This window comes from Nothoprocta perdicaria, unplaced genomic scaffold (assembly GCF_003342845.1).
Source record: "Nothoprocta perdicaria isolate Ctin4 unplaced genomic scaffold, notPer1 scaffold_21, whole genome shotgun sequence".
NCBI classification, from domain to species: domain Eukaryota; kingdom Metazoa; phylum Chordata; class Aves; order Tinamiformes; family Tinamidae; genus Nothoprocta; species Nothoprocta perdicaria.
In genome coordinates, this window is record NW_020455316.1 from 3,441,649 (window position 1) to 3,463,077 (window position 21,429).

The following is a 21,429-nucleotide window of genomic DNA, read 5'->3' on the forward strand; positions in this document are numbered from 1 at the left end:
TATTGCTGTTGCAAACCTTTCTCTTTGTCAAAGAAAGGAAAAAATGTAATTTCTGAAATGGAGATGTGAAGGTACAGCCTGGTGCACAGATGTAGTCCCTGCTACCGTACTGTGGTGCATGGGGGGAGTATTCTTCACAGAATCCCAGAAGGACTGAGGTTGGAAGGGACCTCCGGAGATCATCCAGTCCAAGCCCCTGCTCCAGCAGGGACACCCAGAGCACGGGGCACAGGGCGGCATCCAGGCGGGTTTGGAAGAGCTCCAGAGAAGGAGACTCCACAGCCTCCCTGGGCAGCCTGTGACAGGTCTTCTGTGATTTAAGACTGTTATGGCTGGTATTGAAAAATCCTCACTGCCCTGCAAGAGTCAGGAGTGTGTTGCATGCTGTTCTTAGTTGCCTCCTATCCCCCTTCAAGTACTATGAGGAACAAGTATCCCTGTTCCAGCACAGCTCCTAAAACTATGTAGTCCAGGTTGCTACACGTGCAGCCCTTGAATTTACCTGGAAACTAGTTGCATCTTGAAATGAAACGTACAGAACGTTCCCTTTCTTATTAAATGCTTATCTTACCTTCCTGTAATCTGAGGTGCAGTGAATTCCAGAGCTGAGGGGCTGGGCCCTGAAAGGGTGCAGCCTGCTTTCCAGAAAATCAAAATCTGTTTATCCACAGGACATTTCCAATCAGTTTAATACAGCAGTAAACAACATGTGGCTTTAATATACATATTCTGAATTTTGATATGATTACAAAATATCATTACTTACACTTATTGGTCTGACCTCTTGATAAAGTGTTAGAAAATCCTAGTTCTGGTTTTATACTCATTAACCTGCCTCTTAGGTCGTGTTTTAAAATCTGCGGGGGTTTTTTTGTTTGTTTTTCCGCTAGAGAAAAAGACTTTTGAGGTGTAGGGACAATCCTGGTTACACTATAAACAGCTCTGTTACTGGGCAGCTTCTGAAGGATGCCACAGTGTTGCAGGAATCGCTGTGGGTAGATGATGTTTTCTCTGAACGTCCTTGATCCTGGGTAAGGTTCAGGAGGCCTCTGCTTTGGTCTCTGGAATTAGGTGTGAAGTTGAGCACCTTTATTGCTGGCAGTCGTCTAGAAAGCTCGTGGCAGCCGCTGCAAGAATGACTTGCAGAATTGTCTCATGAAAGTGTCATCCTGGCTGCTGGGTGTTCCCTCAGTTTGTGATCCCGGCACTGGCCATACTACACAGTGAAGTTACACGTGCTGGATTGGGGTCAAATCCAAATACATCAAATCAAACTTCCATCGTATTCTTTGTCAATGAAAAACAAAAATGAGCTGCTCCACCTTGAAATATGGGCAACCTTTTTCATTTTGTAGTAACACTGAATCCATCTCTTCCAGGCATGGCTGTAAGACAAATTTGACCTGAAGAAAAGTAAAAATATTAGCTGGAAAGCTTAAACAGCAGAGATGCACCCATTTCTAGGCTGTTGTTTAGGAACTGGAATCAGATTTTTATCAACTCATTGTCTGGGCTGCAAGAAGAATTTGGCAAATTAGGAGGCTGCCCATTTGGTCAGTGATGAAGTTCCCAATGGAGAACTGGTGTGCTGCGGATTATGCAAGTCTCTAACAGCAGCTGGAAACATATCAAAAGTCATAAATTCTGCTCCTTCACTTTGCAGCAAGTGCTTCAATGGCTTTACCTGATTACAAGCAGAAACTGAAGTACTTGTTTATTGTAATGTGTAAGAAAAGAGAAATTTCCTTCTTCAGCACCCTCTCCCTTCCTACCTTTCTCCAAAAGGAAAAAAAAAACCAACAACAACGAATCATAAGCAAAAATTAAATGTCCAAGATGTTAGAGTGAACAATATGGCAATCAGGGTAAAGCTTCCTTGGATAAGACTTCCACCAGAAAATTTTATTCGACCTTCAAGCGCCGGATAAACTCTTCTCATTCTTTGAAGGTAGCGGGAAACAACCTCAATATCAGGGTCACCTAAACAAACACACAAACGACAGTATTTTCTGTAGCAACCATCTTCTAGAGGAAATTTTGGGTTCTTTCTGTTTTTTCTTTCTTTTCTGTGGCAGTTGGAGCTCAAGTCTCTAAGTGAGAACTGCTTTTGCTGCCCTTTGCTGTTCTGGCCTCGTGCATCTCACAGTCTGCCCTCAGGACGGCATGGGGCAAGGCACAGAGCTGTTTGTGCGTGCGGATAAACAGCTGTGCTGGTTTGGGGCCAGAACTGGTGGTAGCAACTTGTGTTTTACTGAAAAGAAAAACTCTGTTTGTGTAATCAGGCTTTGGCTATGTGTTTGTTAAAATAGTAGTTTCTCATCAGATTCTGGTAGCGTGAGGTAGCCTCCCAACCTCAAGAAGTCTTTTAACCCTAATTTTGAATGGAACGCTATAGAGCTAGAAAAAGTTATCACTTTTTAGGAGGCATTTCTAGGCATGTTCTGCCAAATATTATCTAGCTACATAAATGGTAAGGACCTTGAGGTGCTCCATCCAACCACCCTGGCCCTCTTGATTCAAATTTACAATCCACCTCCATCCTACTTAAGTGATTTTAGTTCTGCCCCTATAGAGGGACAAAATATAGGGACGCTCCTATAGAAAAACTACCAGAACTTAAGTTATTCACTTTCATTATTCCCAATGATTCCTTCCTATGCAAATTTATTTCTGCATAAACAGAATTTTGGCCCACGCTACATTGCTCCCCATCTTGCCACCACGAAACCTTACAATATTCACCTATATTATTTCTAAATCAAATTCAAAAGCATCAGTCCCACTTGTGAAAATCAATTTTAGGTTTCCTATGAAAACTAAAATCAAAACTCACAGTCCCAGGCTGCCAGAGACTTCTTCAAACAAGAAGCGAATTTAATCTTTTGGCTAAAAAGAAAAGCCAGGGCTAGCGCTGCCTGAAGATCTTGCAGGGATGGCCCCTCTGCCGCACTGCGAGTGCCCACACTCACCTTTGCTGTACCCCAGATTCTTGTCTTTAAGCATCTCGTAGCCATCGCCACCGAACAGCAAATAGGAGGGGAGCGTCACGTTGTAAATTTGATCCATCTGCAGTGGTTCGTAGGCTGGGACTCTGCAGGCCGTGCAGAGCACGTCTATGCTAACAACTCTGCTTCCTGGGGCTTTGGAGAGGTCGTAGACCACGTGGATGCCTAGGAAAACACATGTTTGGGCGCCGCTTTATAGCAGAACCTGTTGAATGCTCAGGACTAGAAGCAGCCTATACTGTAATCTTAGTCTCTGCAGTTTCTGTGATTCTCTCATTAGGTTCTGTGATTGTCAAGTTGTATTTCTCTGAGTGATAACACTCCGTGACTACTCAGTGACTCAGTGATAATGTCTGATCTCTCCCCAACTTTTATCCAAGAAAAACAAGAACTAACATGAATTGCTGGAGCACTATATTCACCTCGGTTACTTATCTCATCAGCTAGGAAGCCAGCTGAGGCAGGAGCTCCGCAGAAAGGGATCTCTGGTCATTGCTAGAATCAGGACATTGCAGATGGAAACAATCTCCCCTTATTTCTGTCCTCTTGCCTTGTGCTTTCTTTCTGTTATTTTGTAGGCTGAAACGATCTCTTTCAAAGCCAGTCCCCCTAACCTAGCAGCTATTATGGATAACAGCTACGGTTCTTAAAACGAGTAAATAAATAAATAGAAAAGCAAAGCTAGGCCAGGGCTGAACCCTGGGGGTTCTGGTCATGACAACAGCATTCACACCTGCACGTTTCCCATTGTGACCCCTCCTCCTTCCAAACCCAGGGAGCACCAGGACCGGAGCTCAGTGAGCCCCAGAGCTGCTCCAGAAGCAGCTCTGAGGCCCTTCCGACCCCCATTCCCTGCCTCCCAATCTCCTCTCCAGTGCCCTCTCCAGGGCGTCTACTTTCTTCTCGCTCCCTCTTTCCTGTTAACTGTTCATTTTATCTCGGTGATAACTCAGAAGGTTGTAACTGGCTACTGAGGACGCTCGCCCAGCGTGTCGGACGTGGGCTCTGTCCTTGGCATGTGGTGCTGGGTTCTACAGGCCCCATCTCCAGGGACAGTGCCCTCATCACACACATGGAGCGGGAGAGGCCCTGACCTCTGTCACGGAAGGTTTTTCCTGCTAAATAAACAGTGAAATCCACACCATATCTGGCATAAACCTATGACTGCAGCCTTGCACAATCCAGATCGATACCTAGGGAGCTGTGCTCCAAGGAACATGCAGCGTTTTTAATGTTAAATGTTCATCCCTAAGGATGAAAGGGCTCACATGGCCTAAGACAGCAGCGTTGTCTTCAGACACACGTGGCTACAGGAACAAGACATCCAAGGAGGAGCTGCCTCCTTCACTGCTGCTGTGGACGTGGCCTTCCATGTGTAAATACAAGCAAGGCCAAGAGTTGCCTTGGAAGGGCTACTGGTTGTTGGTTGTTCTGGGAAAGCGAAGAGGAAGGAAGGGAACATACCCCCGACCTGGAGCAGCTCTCCGGTTCCCCGCCCGTGCCTGCGCACACTGTGCTCGAAAGCTTCTTTCAGAGTGGAGCCCTTTAACGTCACCACATCGAAACGGCCTCCGAATGGCAAGACGGACAGCAAATCTTCCATCGTGATGCTACCTGGGGAGCGAGAGTTAGTTTTTAAAATATATATATACATATATATAACTTTAAGATCCTGTAAGATCATTTCATGGTGGGTTATTTGATAAGGAACATGGAAAAATGCAATGTGAGAAAATGAGGGCTGGTAAAGATGAGGGTCACTTATATTGTCTCAATGTCTCAATCAAAGCACTTGTGTTCTATTATCCAACTTCATAACCTCTGTGAATTTGAGTTTCACGTAACTGCTTGTATTGCTATTCAAATAACTTGACTAAAAGAAATTACCAACCACTAATCCCAATGAAGAAAAAGAGATGATCTTGCTAAATCAGGCAACTTTTCTATTCATGGAATCCCCAGAAAAGGTTTAGCTGAAGTGAAACAAAGTGCTTGCTTTCAGGTTTTGTTTATTTTGATTATAAACCATAGCATTCAGAAAACTCAGAATTCACTTACGTTATGACAGACTTCAGGATGCTTCTAACAACCTTAGCAACATATTACTCTTTATAAAAAGAGAGGCAAGAATATACACTATATTTCTTAATTCCGAGGGAGCATGGAAAGAGAAAGCTCGTTGAAAACATGCACTGTTTTTGTAGGTACAACATGCAATGTTTTTGAAGGTACCATGTGTGCAAACAATCCTTGTAGTGCTATGCACGTCAGCCTGAGTGCAACTACACTAATGATGGGAGAACAGCTGAGAAAGTCTGAAGCAGCTCCCAGCTGCTGCGTAAATCCCATCAAAACCAGCCCTCATCTAACACAGAGTCGAAGCTCCCCAGATAACTGCATTTTTTCCCCCAATAAAGCAGTATCTGAGCTTGCAGTTTTACAAACCATTAGTGCTCTGCTCATCGATGGCTGAGCGGATCGCACCCGCGTTCAGGATGCACATGGAAACGTGGTTCCACTCCTTCCCATTGGGATGTCTGACGTTCTCATAAAGCTACCAAAACAAACAACAACAAAAAAGAGATTTTTAGTCCTCACTTAGGAAATCTACCCCATCTGAGACTTCACAGGATGGAAGGGTTTTACATAGTCTTTGATCATAGAAGGGTTGAGATTGGAAGGGACCCCTAGAGATCATCCAGTCCAAGCCCCTGCTCCAGCAGGGACACCGAGAGCACGGGGCACAGGGCGGCATCCAGGTGGGTTGGGAAGAGCTCCAGAGAAGGAGACTCCACAGCCTCCCTGGGCAGCCTGTGCCAGGGCTCTGGCACCCTCACAGGAAGGAAGTTCCTCCTCACATGGAGATGAAACTTCCTGTGTTTCAACTTACACCCATTACCCCATGTCCATACCCTTTTGATGTTAACTGTAACATCATTGTAGAATAGAGAGTTATAAAAGATAAGCCAAAACACAGTAAAAAGCAAATATTTTTCACCTTTTTTAAAAAAAAAACTTTAACAAAAATATTTGCTTTTTTTTCTCCTGTGAGGAACTCTAGAAGCCTCCCCTGCCCTATACATATGACATTACCAGGCAAAATAGATGATCTTTTAATTACAGTACTGTGAAGACCACCAATGATCTGAGCATATGTGGGGAATCAGGAGGTGCAAAGGACCTTATAGACAGGCATATACGACAGCTTATAGGCGAGTGCACAAAACCACCAAGCTCCTGCTCTGCATTGCAGGGCATTAAGATTTTCAGCTTCTTTGAGACTCATCTTGAGTCTTTGGAATGCTCTTAGGAAGCTACAAAGAAGTGCAAAGGAACATAAAAATTGCCACAAAAGATCAAACCTGAAAGTTTAATTTGCCTAAGGAGCAGTGACAATATGGAAACCATCATTATGCAGCTAAGTAAATCCCTGTGTGCTCATTCTCAAAAACACTTCAGTAGAACAGGAAAAGGTTCAAAGAAAGCAAACCTGGGTAATGGGATGGCCCAGCTTCCATACAGAAATGGGTGCAATTAAAACACTTCAGTCTCACAAAGAGACAGCAACAGGAAGGATGTGACAGAAATCTGTAAAATCAGGAAGGCGACGTGGGGACCAGATTAGACCCAGTGCATTCTCTCATCTCAAGAGTTATACAAAACCAGAAGATGCAGAGCAGGTTGATCAGGATGGTCTAAGATACAGAAGAGCCTTTGGGTGCAGGATGACAAGGAAGGCTAGGACTGTTCCTCCTGGAAAAGGGACAATAGAAGGAGAGCATTCGAGAGACCCACAAAAGCAATGAGTGGTGAGGAAGGTGGATAAGGATCAAGGGTTGAAGTGCAGGATCTGCTCCTGAGCAGCGAGGAAGTGGGAGGCTGCAAGGAGGAGAAGAACAAGGTCTGCTGTTCAGCAGTGGGACGCCTGGTCACAGGGCACTGAGAGAGCTGAAGGGGCAAAAGAGGGCGAGTTTGCGACCTCCCAGCAGGGGCAGGAATTATCAAGATGCAGCTTCTGGCTTGGGAAGCCTGCAAGCTGGAAGTTGTTGGGCGATGGGAACATCTGCAGAACATCTGCCCATGTGTGCTCCTTCCTCGACATCTCCGTGCTGCCACTCCTGGAGATAAGACATTGGGATGGAGGGTCCTTTGGTCTGTGGACCACTAACTCCGTGGTGCCTAAATCCTGCACTTCCAGGTTCAGAGCTGTTCCTTGAGGACAGATCCATTCACTCATAACATATTTAATCAATGAACTGGGGGGGAAAAGGGTGTTTGCTGATTTCAGTCTGAGCTAAAAGCTCCAGATTTCCCAGCGTAACTCTAAATGGTGAAGTCACGGCACCTTAATATCCTGGAAAGCATAGAAGCAAATGTAGAACTTGCATCTAAAGGCATTTATTTCACTTCAGTAGAATTTGATCTCCCAAGAAAAAAATGGGTATTAAGAAAATCTACCAACTTCTGGAGCATAAAAAAAGCAAAATCCTGTAAGCTTAAAAGTGTCGAAGTATTTGAACATGTTTTTCAGTAAATGTATAATGAAATCTAGAAGAAAGAAAGAAAAAAAAAGGAATTTCAGAAGAACTGTATAGCTCTTGATCTAATTTGGAAGTTATCCTTGAACTAAACATTATCTTAAGAATTACAGTAAAAGCAACTATAGCAAAAACATTTTTCAGCAAATTTCCAAAGAAAAACTCATGATTACTAATTGGAACCTGATTTTGTGGGAATGATGCAGGCTATTTATAGGAATTACCTTTTCTGAAAACAGTTGCATTAGTGAACTTTTTGTTCCTTGGTGTGCCCAAAACAAACAAGCTCCATCAAGAAAGAGCAAAATAATCCAAGATGCTTTTTTACCTGTAGAATTACTTTAACTGCAGTTGGAAAAGCGCCAGCTCCCTCTTGCAGAGGGTGCTCCTGGTGTCACCCAGACCACTGGAGTCATCTGTGTTGCCCTGTCCCACCAGGCTGTGAGGCAGCAAGGCACTGGGCGCAGCCAGGGCAGCAACTCCATGGGGCAGGGACAGGTCCAGGATGGGATGCGTGGTCGCCTGCAGGTCAGGCCTTGACCAGGCTATAAGATCTTCTACCTCATGGCTTCTTTTCTTGGCTGTGTTTCACGGAAATCCAAGGAAGGGAGTTCTCCACAGTGGCTGTTGCAGGGGCTACGGACACTCTCATCAAGAGCCACTGAGCAGCAGCTGCATGGGAAGCAGAGCTCGTGCTCTAAAGTCGGGAGAGGGAGTCTTGCTCTTTGCTGTGGGCTCTTTCTCCCTCCTTTGCTTAAACTGGCACTATCAGTAAACAGCAGAAAACTGCATTTTTTCCCTAGGTTAATGAGTTACAAAAGGTCACACCAGAGCCCAGGGAGCAATGATTGAGCACAGGGCTAGAGCTGTGAGCAGAGGACTGGCAGCAGAGCGGGCAAGAAGAACCCAAACTCTCTTCTTCCCCGAGAAACAAGCTCTCCAATCAGACCACTGTGTCTGTCAAACCTGCAGCCACAGCACCTTGCTGACCCAGCGCTGAGCAACACTTCTCCATAGGATGATATATGCCAAGAATAAACCACTCCATGAAATCCCACAAAGTCCCTCACAGTCTCACTTCTCATTAGAGAAGACACTGAGGTCCTACTGTGATGGAGAGCAGCACGGGACCAACACACGGACAGTTCAGAGCCCAGGATACTGTTTTTGTGACGGCTCTAGGGTAGTGCTTAGATATAATAATCACTTCTCACCGCGGCGTCGCAAAGCAGGTTTCCCAAGTTGCACTCCTGGAAGCGGCAGGCTTGGCTCGTGCCGTTCAGGTAAACGCTGGTTTTTCCAATTTCCTCGGAATAATTTCCCAGGTTCTTCCTCCATTTTTCCACTTCTTCTTTAATGTGCTCATCTACCAATCAGAGATATGTACATTGAGCATGACAGGGATGTTGTATTAATGATACCTCAGTGCATATAAAGCTCAGGGAAAACCTGCTCTTCAAGGCTCAAAAATGTTTTATGGGGTTTCTAGCACCTCCCTTAACAGATAAAGAGTTTCTAATCAAGAATCTTTAATATATATATTAGCTGGGTTTAGCGGGGTTAGTTTGTTATAATCTCTGTTATTCTGCTATAGCTTCCTCCCACCTTACACAGCATTAAAATTAATACCAGCTCAAATATAAACAACAAGAAAGAATCTCTAAGTCTCTTACAAGAATTAACTATATCTGCACAGCTGTCCACCAGGTGCAAAACTTGAGGGGAGAAAAAACAAAACAAAACAAAAAAAACACAGATACAAGAGAAGATAACTCTGTACGCAGACAGATAACATCACAGCTGTTACAACAGCAGCCGGTAGTTTTATGCAATCTGAGCAATCTGGCATGTAACTTTGTCAGTACAAGAGCAATGCATAAGAGTGCCTGCGTATCTGAATTTTTACATTTACTCACCTCAGAGAGAATAAAAACTCTCTTTATATTCTATTAATGGATCTATTAATGGATTCTATTAATTAATAGAATTAATATTCTATTAGTGGATTCCCATTCTATTAATGGATCGCTAAGAATAACACAGTAAATAAAAATGCCTACAGACACATCATTTTTAAAGGATTTATTCTATTAATATTCTGGTGGAATCTAAAAAGTCTGATAAAAGCTCAGAGATTCATATAGTAATCACTGGATAAGAGAGGAAAAAAATATGGAAAAAAAGCAATGAATTAACCCCAGGAAAATACATTGTAGACAAGAAAGTAGGTTAACAGCTACTATGCACTATGAAACCAGCACTATGAAACCAGCAAGTAAGAGATTTTCCTCCCTCCAGATCTTTAAATGTTCCACAGGTTAAAACAACAAATGTGGATCCCATTTGCACACTGTCTGAGTATTCCAGAATTTCTGAGACATCCCGCCTTTCCCAACACAGTTCCCCTGAACTCTGTTCTGAGCAGTGCAGCCTCTGGCACAGCAATGGAAGTTAGTCCTTAAAATCTTTTAAATCAAAATTACAGGTCTGCCTCAAACAAACCTTGCTAAATGGAATTATCTGAGCTATCAGTGACTTTAAGTAGGAAAAAATACACACTTAAATTGTGCCCAAGAAGAAAGCTGGATCCTTCTGCAACACAGCACCGTACGGTCAACATCCAAACACTGAAGTTGTACTGGGGTGTCGCGGGCAGATCCACCTTTCTGTGCCACTTACCTTCAGGCACGCTGCTGTCCAGCAGGATGGGGTTTCCCTCTGCTTCGATGACGTTTCCTTTCTCGTCGAAGAGGAGGTTTAGGAAGCCGAGATACTTCCCGTAGGCGTAAGCCTGCACGACTGGCACCCTGCGGCCGTCGTCGGCCTGCACCATGAAGGGGTAGGGGCCGGCCGGCTGCTCGCTGGAGGGCGGGCGGCCTGCGCGAGACAACCGCGGTCAGAGGGGCTCCCGCGGAGGGGACCACCAGAGTGACACTTCAAACACTGCTCTTCCTTAAGGAAAAAAATCAACGGGTTGCAAAACCGAGGCGCTAACAAGGGCAGTAGGCAACAAGTACGCATTTGACTGCTCCGCTGTGTTAATGCACAGGATGTTACTGTTTTTTTGGAACTAGAGCTGTAATAACCCCCACGGTGTTTTTGAAGTTGTGACAGCAAACTTCTCCCTGCCGTCATGCCACAAGGGCAACAAAGGAGCTTCTCGTTCTCATTATTCTAACTGAAACCTTCAAGCCGTGCATAGAAATGAGCCTCTGGCTGAAAAGCTGATAGTGGGGCCTTCACACTGTGGTGTTCTCTATCAGACAGAAAAACGAGGGTGTTGGTGAAACATACACAGGCCTTCTTCATATGAAAGCTCTAAACTACTTCTATTAATGACACGTAATCAGAATCCCTACAAGCAAATTCTGTAATCTGCACGTACACCCAACTTGGCTTTTTCTACAACCATCTTAGGACAAAAGCATTTGCAAGTGATGCGATTTTCAGCACATAGTTTCAGACAGGCTGTAAACTCCCTGCAAAGTAAACTTCATTAGGGTTAGATGGAGGTAGCCATGGATTCCAAATGTTCAGGAAACTGCAAAGTTTGGAGGCCGATCAGATATAGGAGTTGGAAGCAGATCTATGAAAGCAAGGGATGCCTCTCTGCCAGCAGAGGCTCCCGCTGGATCTGGGAAGCTGCCCGGAGGAGAAGGACAAAGGGGGCACACACAGGGAGGGCACTGCTCACCCCCAGCCCCTGCCTGCCCTCCAGCTCCTCCACCACACAATCTATTGGAGCTAATATGCGGCTCAGATGTAACTAGCACCCCTGCTATTTCCACCAGCACTTCTACACCACAGTCAGCAAGGTCTGAAGTTGTTTCTTTTCTGTTTCTCAATGGCAGGTCTAAGGGACACCCACGAATAGAGGCCAGGCGAAACCACAGGGTGTCCCTTCGCAGATCCCCGCTGAGGGCTGCTGCTCAATCCGGACCCTGAAGCGCTTCCCATCCATGCGCCATCCTCCTGCTCCCAGTGCCAAGAGCTGGGGCACCCTATGGCTGTGGAAAAGGGATGTGAAGGAAAGCCAGTTTCTTCAATGCCACTGCTCACAGAACAATTGCTTTCCTGGCTTACAGGACATTAAATCCAGGATATTAAGCATGATAAATTTTCCTCCTAGAACTCTAGCATGACCTATAGTTATCTCTAACTCCTCTTCTGCACCAGAAGAGGCACTGCTGGTTTCTCAGCAGTGCACAGGCCCATCATTGACACACACTTGGGGAGAGCTGAGGAAACCCTGCAGCTCATGAGTGCTCTTCAGGATTGTAAACGCAAAGTGATTTGAGGTTTTGGGGGCTGCAGAAGGAATTGGCTTTGATCTGTCATGTTAGTGTAGTCCTTAACTGAACAGGACAGAGTCATGTTTTCTATCTTTCCCTTCAGTTTATATTATCAGTGCAGGGCCAAAGAGCTTGGCCAGTACATGACTAATTTCCTGTTTTCTAGAGATAATTTCCTGATAATGATTTTTTTCAGGATAAATTATCACCATAACATTATTCTATAAGACAGATATGGTTCCTCTGAAAGGAAAAGTTGTTTCAGTGCATCTTATCCCTAGAAGAGTCTAGAATTCAAACACACAATTAAAGCACGAGAACCTGTTCATTACAAATGTGTAGATTAAGAGTGAGTAACTGAAGAAACAGTAATACTTTCCTAGTTTCTCACTCTGTTCTAGCCAGCACATTACATACCCAGAACATCCTTACTGATGAAATACAGAAACTAGGGTAACTTAACCTAAAACTATCAATACTAATGGAATCAAGTTAAAAACTTTGCTTGCTTGCACACAGCCAAGTCACCATCTGCCACAATATGTAGACACCTGCCATTCTCCAACGTATCTGAGAGGCAGATAGATTGGACTAGTTCCAGCCCAAAGCCCTATTAGTAAGACAGCTCCATGGAGGTATCTGTGAGCACTAGACTAGACTAGACTACACTTCCCACAACAGCAGCTGATTGAGCTGACTATACAAGACATATCCACATGCACTGAGCTGAATTGTTCTCCCAAGGGTTTAAAAGCCCAAAGCACATAGGCACATAGACTCAGGTGCTCCAAATAAGATGGTGCTCCACAGCTTAATCCCACCCCTAACTTCTAACACATGTGGATACTTCGTGCTCTTTGATCTAGAGCTTTCTTTTGACACAGGATGGAATTCACAGATGCACTCATGGTGCTTCTGGAGAGATCAAGAAGTGCTTCCTGATATTTGGAATAACACTTTATAGACTCCAACCACATTTGGTCAAAGAGTATTTTTATCTAAAGCAGTGGATACACATATTTGGTGCATTTGTCTTAGGGATTTTCCTCCAGCAATCTTTCTTTCCTAGTGTATAAACTACTCGGCTGCCAGCCTATTGGTTTGTTCCCATCTGTCCACCCTTCTACTCCACTCCAATGCTGAATGATTTCCACCCACTAACTTGTAGGTTAAATCCTAAACCTTGATCATCTTGAAGGTCTTTTCTATTGTTTGAAGCTCTTCCTTAAGGATAGATCCATGAGATATTCTATTTAATACACAGCTGTAGGGCACAGTTGTTTCTCTGTGACAAGTGGGATAGGAAAAGGTGAGAGTCTGTAAGTTCAATAGTAAACATGAGGTAAAAGCCTGAGCAACGTAGGAAGTCGTAGGAAGAGGAGAGGACAAAATGGACAAAACCCTTCTAAGTTCCTAGGCTACCTAGTGGTGCAGCTGTGAATTTGCTGAAAATTATGGAAAGTTCCTGTTATATTTGGGTCAGCTAATGGAGTTTCCGCTAAATTTAACGTGGCACAAGCAAACAAAAGCTTTTCTTTTACTTGTGCCCTTCCATGCTGGCACAAGGGAAGGCAGTAGCTCCGGAGAATAAGTGAGTGCAGATTACAGGCTCTGCCTAAAATAGCCCTATGGCCAAAGAAATGAAACGTTTATAATACTGCATCTCTTGATGCTGAAAGAAGATTAGGTGAAAGTAGGATATCTCTAAAGAAAAGAAGAATAAAGGCAGAGATAAATAAGAGAAGCTACAAAATATAGAGAAAACTAGGGTAAACATTTTGTTTAGTTCTGCAAATCTGTAAGCTTGAAAAATGAACCATAATACTGACAAATTACTGCTGAAGTTATCTTTGTGCCTGAACATCTACAGGGCTAAGGAACATTTCAGTGAGTTAGGGCACCTGTTGCTCACAAAATGATTTAAATCAGTTTATTCCACTGAAGTTATCAATTACAAACCTGGCCTGGCTTAAGCAGAAGTGAACTGTATTTGTGAAAGTCCTCCAAGTTTAAAAAGAAAATTTCAGCTTCAACTTTGCTTTAGCAGCAGCATTTCAATAAGAAGTAAAATACCTGTGTAGAGAAACGTGTTTGTATGTCCTCCGATTACCACATCCACTCCTTTCACTTTTTGGGCAATGGTTTTGTCCACAGTAAAACCAGAGTGTCCTAGTGCAATTATTTTGTTAATTCCCATAGCAGTAAGTTTATTCACTTGAAGTTGCACTGCTTCAACTTCATCTTCAAAGATTACATCATTCCCTAAAAAACAACCAATCAAAAATAACATAAGATGTTATTTATTAATACTTGTTCCGTATCACAATTACTGTTTTAATTTAAATTACTTAATTACTAGTTTTTCCAACAAATGCTAGATGATATTGGGTGTTATTTTATGTAACTAATGCAATTTTGAATGTCACTGATTTTCATATGTCCTTAGTGAGAAGTGGTTCAAACTGACCTGATGTGGTATTTTCCTGTCTTTCAAGAGTACTTCTGTGTTTAGACGGAAAAAAAATAAATGTTTTGGCACTGAACTGTATATACTTCCCTATACTCAACAAATTCTGTGGAAAAAAAATCAAATGATATCAACTGTAAGATCACTTTTTTTTTCCAATATTATTCAGCTAAAGAGAGGAAAATAAATATGTCAGTGAATGTTCGGGTATAAACGTTTGGTTTTTTTCTCTCTCAATATCTATTTCTTTGAGATACCTCATTTTCTCTTCTCACTTGCATTTTGTCTTCTGAGGCTTTAAACTTCTCCAAAGCCCTGCACTAAAGCCTGAATTGCCCTTTAATGCAAGATTATCTCGCCTAATATGAACCACTATCAATAACACCAAGTGACAGCACAGTGGGCAATTGAGATATTGCCCCAAAATGAGCACATTAAGAACGGGAAGTCTAGAAAAGAAAAACCCTTTCCTGAATACAATGTTGGGAAACTCGCAATCCTTCTGAAATGTTTATGTGGCTGCTGAAATTATTTTAACATGACAAAGAGCTACAAGAACACAAGATAAACAAATACTTTTATCCTGGTCACAGAACCCTGAGTTGCACAAAAGGCCTTGCTATGTAAGAGGCTGGGTTTTTTTTGGACAAAGTTTTAATGTAGAGTTAAAGAACAGGTCAAACTGTAATCCTGTATTTTCCAGGTTAAACCTCCAAATCACCTTTCTACCAATTTCCCTTGTACCTAATTCTTCTCTTTCCTTCAGAGAGTTTGCAGTCAGTTTTCTAATGTGTCTTTCGGTCAAAAGATTTACATTAATTTATAACATAGGGAAGAGCCAAGCCAATTCATAACCCAATGCATAAGTGTCTCAGGAAAGGAAGAGGAAACGACTTCACTGAAAAACAAAGAGATAAAAGAGGGTTACATAAATCCCTCGGCCACCACACCCCTTGAGCAGTTCCATTACTGCCGGAGGGACGCTCCGTGCCAAACCCTTCAGAACAAGCCGTGCAGTGACCTTATCCCAGGGGCTCACTGGCACCCACGTCGCCCTCGAGAAGAGCGTCCAGCCTTGGGGCTCTTATCTCTTCTCCTCACCCTCTCTGCGCCACGTCATACGGCATCAACACCTTAACCAGATTTGAAATGGGTAGCCCTTTATCAAACCTTTTCAGCCCTTTATCAAACTTCATCTTTTCAGGGGACTGAGTGTGATGGATATGCTCCTTTCCCAGCTCAGCCTGGCCTGTACCTTACATGCAGCCCTGTTCAGTTGCTAACCACCAGCGATTTATCTAATCCTGGCAGGCGCCACCATCCTGATTTCTTCCTCCACTTAGACTCAACGTAACATTCCTGAAGGCTGCATCCCAATGGGGAGGTAAGGCTAATACACTAGCCAATGGTCCTCTGAAATGAAAGAATGACTRTAAGTCAATCATCTTATCCTATAAATACGCGGACAGCCTGAGAGCCCTTTGAGCTCTCCTGACACGGCTGCGGCCTGCACTGCAGGATCTCCCCTTGGGCAGGGACGCCTCTCAAGGTTACTCCTCGAGGTTGAGAGACCCCCCCTTTCCATGACAGATTTGTGGTAAGTGAACATAGCGCGCTCTCTTTAACTTTACGTTGTAACTGTGCACAGAAACCCTTAGTCATAAACTGTTGCCCAGGTCTGGGACTAGGATTGGATCCAGCCGCACCCAGACTCGTCTCAGAAGGAGCCTGGAAAGCAAGGGGGTCCAATCCAAACCTCGTGACCCAACGGGAGGGTATCCCAAGATAATTGTGTATTATCTTGAGCCTCCATGCAGTGAATGACACTGAACGAGTAATTCCATAATTCTCTTCTAAATAAGAAACGTCAAAAATATTGCTGTATATGGCTTAGTACTTTGCTGCCTGTTTCTCAAAGACATTGAATTTCAATTTCTGGCAGCTTTCTCTCCTAATAGTATTTTTTCCCCTAGCAGCAGTCTGCGGAACCACAGCACAGCATATTGAGGCAGTGAGCATAATGCTTAGCTGTTTCTAGAAATGCTTTGCATTTAAATGCTTCAGAGGACCATTCTAACACTATTTAGGCTTCCTTTAGCTGCAAGAAAGTAAATTTGATGACTTGACTGAAACAACACATTTTGGAAGAACAACTTTATTTCTAATTGGTGAGGAACAATGTGGGACAATAGCAGCTCTGTGCCCACCTTTCAAACTCAGCTTGGTGTTGCACAGTATTTGCCTGCATGGCCTCAAGCACAGGTAATAATCTATAGCCCTGTTGCCTACACAAAATATAGATCATTTTTCTTCTTATTATTCATCGAGGAAAAAAAAGAAACTACCAAAGCACAGCACTACAGAATAAGAGTCAGATACAAAAGTTTGCTTTAACCTCAGATGTCCACTTCCTGGTTTAATCCCCATGTAGTATGTCTAAATTGTGTCACAGTAGGAAGTTTTGTATTATGCTTCTTAAAAAAAATGATTTTTTTCAAGAGATCTATGCATTATTTCCTTTTTACTGACTAGTAGACAAAAAAAAAATAATATGAAGTCCTTTTTCAGTGTGGAAAATTTTAAAAAATAATGCTTAGGGCTTCCCAGGTCCTCTCAGAGATCTGCAAAATCCAGGAAAAAGTTGGATTAAGCCAGAGGAGGAGTGAATGCTGAGCATGCAATGACTCACATCTCCTACAGATGATTTAAATGTGCTTCTCATTCTAGTAGACCGTTCAATTAAAAAAAAAAATGTTGGAATAACTTAATAGTCAGGCATGGAGAAGTTCATCAGTTCTAATTTTATTCATGAATGAAGCAATTGTGGTAAAAGCAGGATGGGTGTTCTTTCTGTAGTGAAATTTCTGGAAATGTGTGAGAAACCAAAAACATATTGGGCAATTTCTGTTTCAAAAGTGCACATGAAGCTCTCCTTGCTTTTACTTGAAGATATCCAAGAGCAAGTTTTCATTGCACTTGGAAATGTCTTAGTTTAAACACATTTCACTCTCAAGACAAGCTGCCCTTCAATTTAACTTTTCAAATGGATAAATAAAATATAAAAGGTTATAGAAAAGAATTTCAATAAAGGAGTAAAGCAGAAAAAGCAAGAACACAATAAGCTTCCTACTTCTCTACGGCTTCATAGACCTTAGATAATTCGGTGATCTGAATTACTTGGTATGAAAAGGTCTTTAATGTAACAGGGCATTCATCAGTTCAAAATCAGGCTGAATAAATCCACAATATAAACTTCCCAACCGAAGTGTTCATCGTATTTGGATTCAAACAGGTACGCTACTAATAAACTAGTAATAAAGGATGCAGTAAACTTATATGATAAAAAGCATACCTGGATTTGAAAGAAAAGAAGTTTCCTTTGTAGTATAGCCAACAATTCCTACTGCTTCCGAGCCAAAACGCACTATTTTAAAAGGATGAACATACTTCATCATTTCATTTCCTAATGGAGTTTTTGCCTTAATGTTTGCACTCAGGATGGTAAAATTAACATTTTTAAGCAGAGGATCCAACAATCCACTCACACCTTCATCAAACTCATGGTTCCCCAAAGCCTGTGAAAAACAAGAAGAAAACGTGACCCTGCCTCAGATAATCAGCATAATCACATGACATAAAAGATGGGCTTGAGAATATACGGTTTATATTCTAGGCAAGAACATCCTACCTTGCTAAGACAGAGCATTCCTGTGTCACACAAACACAGAAGTGGGTTTTTGTTTGTTTGTTTTCAAGGCTTAGCTATTTGCTATTTATACTCTCTCACATACCAACAGAGATGTGAATATTCAAAACTGAAAACTTACCTAAACAAGTATTTGTATTCATATATTATGTATAGAGCAGGGTTTTTTTTTCATTATCAAGGCAATACTAACAAGAGGAGAATATTTAGTTGTCCTAAGTTGGAGAACAACAACAAAAAATGGCATTACCTTGAAAAAGGATGATTTGCTTTTCTCCTGTGCACCCTTTGTCATGCTCAGCCCGATTTACCCCATGCTCCCCAACTTGGCAATAATCAGTGAAATCCCCACAGAGGACCACTCTGCAGGAGTTTAATGTACAGAAGAACCCTGTAACGCCTTTGAGTGTTAGGAAAGAAAAACAAAAATGTATTTTTGGAAACAGCCTAGTAGTGTAGTCTGGAAGATAATGTAACAAGCTTGCAGGTGACTGGAACTGTGCGTGAAAAGGATCCTGAAGTCAACGGGCCAGCTCCACCAGGCAAAGTGCACCTACAATTTCACCCTGACCACTGACTGGGAAAGCTGTACCCGTGGTCTGAAAAGACACACATACCTCTCCACTCTATTCAGCTGATGCGTCTGGGAATGCATCTAATGCTCTCATGAACGAGCCAACATGTTCTCAGTGCTGCAGCACTCTTCACAATAGCTGACTCTCAGAAAAAATCCTGACTTTGCATGACAGGATGCCATCTCTTTTCTGAGTTTCACTGTATTATAACTGCAGTCTAATCTACTATAAAAGAAAGAGCAGAAAGGGAATCAAGCCTAAGTCGAGTGATGTTCGGAAGAGTCAGCCAGAGATGGATAGAGCTTCGCAAAGTCGTAACAAGTCGTTCCCTTTGGCTGATGCACAGGCCTTCTGTTATCCTAAATATGCAACTGAAGGCCAAAATAACTGGTTGCAAATAAAGTAAGAATTTAAATTGTACTTAGATGCCATTAGCTGCTTGCGATAAAAAATATAAAATAAACCCACATGAGAAACTTTGTTTCTCTTGGCTTTGTAGCTTATATTTGGTCATTTCATGTCCATTAAGATACAAACTTCATCAAAACTTTTCCCATGGTACGAGTGACTATAAAGTCTCTAATGGATGAGAAATCACTTGTGCCTAATAATACTTGTGCCTAAGTCGTATTTTTGATGCAGCTCTTCCTCTGAGGACGATGGTGTGGACCTGCCAAACCATCCCTACGCATAAAGCTTTTAGGGACTTGGCTTTTTTTGTGATACCCTTTCAACAAATTCAATCTATTGGCTAATATTAGGAAAGGTAACAAGGAGGAATAAAAAGAACACACAGTCACATGGCATGTGACCACATAAATCCTCACTTTCATAAGATACCAGGCTGAAATATATATATTATTAAAAAAAAAAAAAAAAGAAAAAACAACAAAAAAACAGGATATAATTTCACACAAGGATGCAACTTAGCAGTAAAAAATGGAACTTCTGACATCACTCCAATTACTGCCTTTGCAGCATTTAATGTGGAATTTGTTATTAATCACACTCAAAAACAATGGTGCTGGCAAGAAGATTTGGAGGCCGCTACCTTGCTGTGTATAAGGTTTGAGATGATGAAGGACACCAATGAGACAATGGCAAACCTGAAAGGGAAATTTATCCCACTTGTGGAATAAGTACCTGGTAACACAGCCAGGCTGCTCTAAATCCTCCCGTGGCTCTCCTGCCTTCTCTTGCCTCCTCCTTTTATGACTTTTATGACTTTTCCTGCCTTCGTGTTGCCTGTAATACTTATGCTATTACCTGCTTCCAACCAGCTTAGTAATCCTCGCCCCTTTCTGCCCTGCAGAAGACTTCCCAAATCTGCTTAAAGAAACACGAGCTCGCCCTTCTCCAGCATGGCACTTGCCTCCCTCCACCCCTCTGACCCCACTGCTAATTTTGTTTAGAATGGTTTTTTCTTGTGATATGATCAGAAACTGCATCAAGCTCCTGGCTTGCCCAGAGACCCACCAAATGGGCAAGGGCGAGGATGATACCGGCAGCCAGCAGCAAGCTTGGGGAAGGAAGGTGGGAAAAATCCCCTCGGGCTCTATCTGAGCTGTGGAGCCCACAGGTGCCCCAGCACTTGGTAAGGGCAAATCCCGACCGCACACACCGCTGCCCATCATCACCGCGAGGAAGGTCCTTGTTAAGGTCTGGGTTAGGAAACTGTCCTTTGGGGCTTGCAAACAGCAGCATCTGCCACGGGCCTGTGGGGCACAGAGTGGGGCTCAGCCTGGGAAGACGCAGTGGGGCAACCAACACCTTCCCTCCCGAAACGGTTCTGGGACGGGGGGAAAACAGGGGAAGATATTTCTAGACGGAAAAAGAAACCGCAGCCTTTTCTAGGGCGGAACAGATGGATGAAGAGCGAGGACGTGAGCTGATCGGACAAGCTGCCAGCTCTGGCACTCGGGCTGTCACCGGCAAAGGGTAACTACGGGGTCAGACTCAAACACGCCTTTAATCCCTTCCCTGGTGCTGCATACAAGCAAAATAGGCACTGTGTTTTTTTAATGTATATATTAGTGCAGCCTCAGAGCACTCTGAGCCCCACATCTTCTCCCTTCCCCTGAGCACTCAGCAGAGAAGAGTGGGAGCAGAGGCAGCCCTGGCAGCAGCTCCAAGGGCTCCCGTGCAGAGACGCTGGTTTGGTCCCCTGCTATGGGAGCTGGGGCACCAGCCTTTACGTCCTCCTGCGTACAGACCCTGGCATCGCCCAGCTCCGGGAGAATGGGAACCCCAGCTCCAGGGGAACGGGAACCCCAGCCCCGGGAGAACGGGAACCCCAGCTCCAGGGGAACGGGAATCCCAGCCCCGGGAGAACGGGAACCCCAGCTCCAGGGGAACGGGAACCCCAGCCTCGGGGAAGGGAACACGAACAGGGTGCCAGGAGGGCAACTGGCAGAAACAACAACCCACACCAGGGCAAACCTCCCCTCCGCCCCGCGAGCAGCGGAGCCCCGAGCAGCGCTGCCTCCCCGCCGGGCTCCGAGCCCCGCGCGCTCCCATCCGCGGCCCTGCATCCCGCCGCTCCGCGCCCCGCTCCTTCCCTAGGGGCTGCTCGGCTCCACGGGCGCCTCCTGCCCCCGCCGCGGTGCGGGGCGCCCCTTCCCGAGCACCCCGCTTCCCGCCTCCCGGGCCCCGCTCCCCACCCACGCGAGCAGCGCCCACGGCGCCCCGCGGTACCATGGCGTCGTAGCGCAGCAGGTTCATGAAGTGGGCCGCCTCGCGCCCCTTGAAGCGGGAGAACCACACGGTGCCCTGGTACTGGTCGCCGGCGTCCAGCAGCAGCACGTGGGGCCGCGCGGCGCGCGCCGCCGCCACGCGCGCCGCCCGCC

General features: G+C 44.1%; 1 protein-coding gene across 1 annotated transcript; it reads right to left on the reverse strand.

The window, feature by feature from the left end:
• Nucleotides 1-752: 752 nt before the first annotated feature.
• Nucleotides 753-21,413, reverse strand: NT5E (5'-nucleotidase ecto). Its single transcript, XM_026038469.1, has 9 exons — nt 21,278-21,413; nt 17,655-17,877; nt 13,909-14,097; nt 10,223-10,420; nt 8,758-8,909; nt 5,451-5,559; nt 4,470-4,619; nt 2,970-3,170; nt 753-1,980 (listed from the first exon to the last, which is right to left on the reverse strand). The coding sequence occupies exons 1-9, from the start codon at nt 21,302-21,304 to the stop codon at nt 1,811-1,813; spliced, it is 1,419 nt and encodes a 472-aa protein (XP_025894254.1). The 5' UTR covers nt 21,305-21,413; the 3' UTR covers nt 753-1,810.
• Nucleotides 21,414-21,429: the final 16 nt, after the last annotated feature.

Bases quoted from the DNA above. Each gene is read 5' to 3' on its own strand.
- NT5E (XM_026038469.1), bottom strand. From the start codon at position 21,304: ATGAACCTGCTGCGCTACGACGCCATG. The intron at 3,171-4,469 runs GTATGTTCCCTT...GTGTTTTCCTAG, and splicing joins AGAGCTGCTCCAGGTCGGGG to GCATCCACGTGGTCTACGAC. The intron at 1,981-2,969 runs GTGAGTGTGGGC...GTGTTTGTTTAG, and splicing joins GAATCTGGGGTACAGCAAAG to GTGACCCTGATATTGAGGTT.